The sequence below is a fragment of the Camelina sativa genome, chromosome 14 (genome assembly GCF_000633955.1).
Source record: "Camelina sativa cultivar DH55 chromosome 14, Cs, whole genome shotgun sequence".
In the NCBI taxonomy this organism is placed as follows: Eukaryota; Viridiplantae; Streptophyta; class Magnoliopsida; order Brassicales; family Brassicaceae; genus Camelina; species Camelina sativa.
Window position 1 is genome coordinate 23,590,690 of NC_025698.1, and position 3,013 is coordinate 23,593,702.

Sequence of the window (3,013 nt, forward strand, 5' to 3'; positions counted from 1 at the left end):
GATGTAATGCCTGTGGCAATTCCAGAAAGGACGATGGATAATATGATCCAACGGTTGAATTTGTGTTTGTTGATGATTGCTGTAAATATGGAAGTGAAGATCAATTGTGTTGTAAAGATCCAAAAGAAGAACACACAATGAGTTCTCCCTATCGCATAGAGTTGGCTATAAGCAGCAAAGAGGACACCGAGAGAGATGTAAAGAAGAAAGAGTTTGACAAAAGACGAAGAAGATTGAGTTTCTCTATGGGTGGAGAACAAAGAACGCCATAAGAGAAGAAGCAACGCTGTAAATGGAAACGCAGCGTTCTGGATAAAAGACTGAAGCCATGTGCCTTTAAATTGTTTAGGGTCATCACAAACATCTCGTCCTGTTTGGATGAAGTAGAAGTTAAGAAGAAGTGTGGCTAAAACACGTCCTGTTACAACCAAACCCGAGCAGACAAATAAACAAATCCACCAGTTTCGTGTCTTGATAACTTGGGGTATTGAAGTCGTTGCTCTTGGTTGATTCTCAACTCCAATATTGGCTTCTTCTTCTTCTTCATGAAATAAAACCAACAAAAACTCAAACTTGTATAAATCAAAACATTCATCAGTGTAATATCAATGTGCACAACGTACGTACCTTGTGTGATTCGGTCCGGAGATTCACTAGTGTGTAAACCCATGAAGTTCCTTGTGGAGGATGGAACGTAACTACAAATATATTAGAAGAATGTTTCACTCTAGATGGATTTTGTTTTTGTCTCATACAAACATATATAGACAGAAATGAATATTGCAACAAGAAAAAAAATTATAGCCATGACGTTGCATCACATATATTATGTATTATTTGATTGTACGGTCAACTAAGCAAAGTAAAAGATACATAATCAAACATGCCAGCCAACAATACCCAACTGGTTTAGAATTTCAACGCGGTGCAAATGATTTTATTATGTCGTTCAAATGATATATTCATCGTAATGCTTCAAACCAAATAAAAAAAAAACGAAAATAACGAAATAAATATAATACACTAATTTTCAAATTGTGGAGCCTTTCTCCCTTTATTAATTGCTATTGCAGATTTGAATATACATAAGTTTCTGTGAGCAGGTTGTTTTGTCTGATTATGTATCAGTATATATATTTTTATTATAAATGTCTAATGATTATGTTCTATTACAAATGAATAATAATAAGAAATTACATGATCGCTTTCTATTTTCTTGTTTAATTATTATATGAGTTATTTAATTGATCAACATTCTTTCGTTTGTTGAATTCAGCACAAATCCATCTTCTTCGTTTGTTGAAATCAACACGACAAATCCATAATGAAAAAGAAATACTAGAAAAGAAAATAATTTCGGCTATAGTGGAAAAGTACGAGAACTTAATTTGATTAGCACCGCAATTCGACTCCTCGGCCTCGAGATTCATCCGTAAGAGATGCCATATACGTTTACAAACATGAAACATGATTTTCCAACCAAGATAATGACAGATCAGAAGTTGAGCAGACTGCATGAGACAACCATTTGTCCTCTATAGGTCATACGGCTAATTTGACTCAACTCATGAATCAGGTCTCCAAATTCAGGTTAGTTGATAATTCTATAAACACTCTTCTCGTCATTTTATTAAATATGATCCAACTTAAAACAAATAGGTAATGATTAGAAAGAATTTTGAACTATATATATGTTAGTTCTAAATGTCGCTAGAGTTTCGATATTGACCATTTTAATACACACTCCTCGCACGCTTATGACAATTCCATTAGAACAACTCAGTGTTCTGTGAAATGTGAAATTATAGATTTATATTTTTAAAGGAGATATCAGTACATTTGATTATATAATTGTAGAAAAATAAAGTCAAAGAGATGATTTGAGAAACTTTACAAAATTATAGAAAATTCTCTATTAGTCATTTAAATTATTTCACTTATTCATTTTTTATGATTTTATTAATTTCATCAAAATCTATATATACTGGAATCTCCGGACCGTCATCCATCTCTTAGTGGGTCCTATGTATAATCCTAGTCCATAGACTCACCTTTTTTATTGGATCTCACGTCTTCTCACTAGGTCCATGAGTCCATCAATATTTGACGGCCGGTTTACTACGTCTGGGAGGTTTTAAGGACTTGTTACCTTCCCTACAAATCACCACATGATCTTTCCCTGCGTTTTATCCTCACTCGCACAGTTCCGACAGTTACTTCTCGGAAGATCAGCCATCCTGAGACTACTCCAGCAAAAGCCCCTTAACTGTGGAGTTCTCTTAAGATCTTTGACCGAAAAGATAATTGCACTTTGGAGACTTAGATGGCCAAATCAATTCTTTTAAATCTTTCCGCAATACGGGGTGTCATAATAAGTAGTAAGTTGCATAAAATGTATGCTTTGATTAATTGATTGGTAGAGGAGTGAGAGATTAGATTTTATATTTATATTTAATATATTATATTAACTAAATATTTATAATCTAAATGTGTTTCATTAGAAAAATTAATAATCACTCATTGCTATATAATACTTTAATATATTTTTGCACATTTAATAAATATTATATATATATATATATATTTGTAATTTAATAATTTTAAATATACACATGTAACACATTAATTACAAAATAATTAATATATATATATAATACTTTTATAAAAAACATTATATCTACATTTTTAATTTCAATAATTTTTTAATATATATATAACATAACAAATTAAACTAACATAAGATAATATATATACATACATATATATATATATATATATAAATATAAAGGTTATATCTACATTTATATTTTTATGTATTAAATATATTATTATATTATTTTAAAGGGAGAGTTAGGACAAAACACAAGAAAAGATCATTTGCTGATTTGTAGGGACAGTAAACAAGTCTTTAAAGCCTCCTAGACGTAGAAAACTGACCATCGTATATGGATGGGCTCACGGGATTAGTGAGAGGATGTTAGATCCATTAAAGAAAGTGGACACATTGACTAGG

At 31.2% G+C, this 3,013-nt stretch overlaps 1 protein-coding gene across 2 annotated transcripts in view; it reads right to left on the bottom strand.

Moving 5' to 3' along the window:
• LOC104742268 (putative purine permease 20) overlaps positions 1-714 on the bottom strand; it is a 3,319-nt gene extending 2,605 nt beyond the window's left edge. Inside the window, exons 1-2 of one of the 2 annotated variants that reach the window (XM_010463259.2) lie at positions 628-714; positions 11-538 (exon numbers count right to left, since the gene is read on the bottom strand). In XM_010463259.2, coding sequence (XP_010461561.1) covers positions 11-538; positions 628-670 — 571 coding nt within the window. In that variant the 5' untranslated portion in view covers positions 671-714. Of the gene's footprint in view, positions 1-10; positions 542-627 lie in introns of both variants that reach the window. The other variant, XM_010463257.2, reaches the window with a different exon arrangement.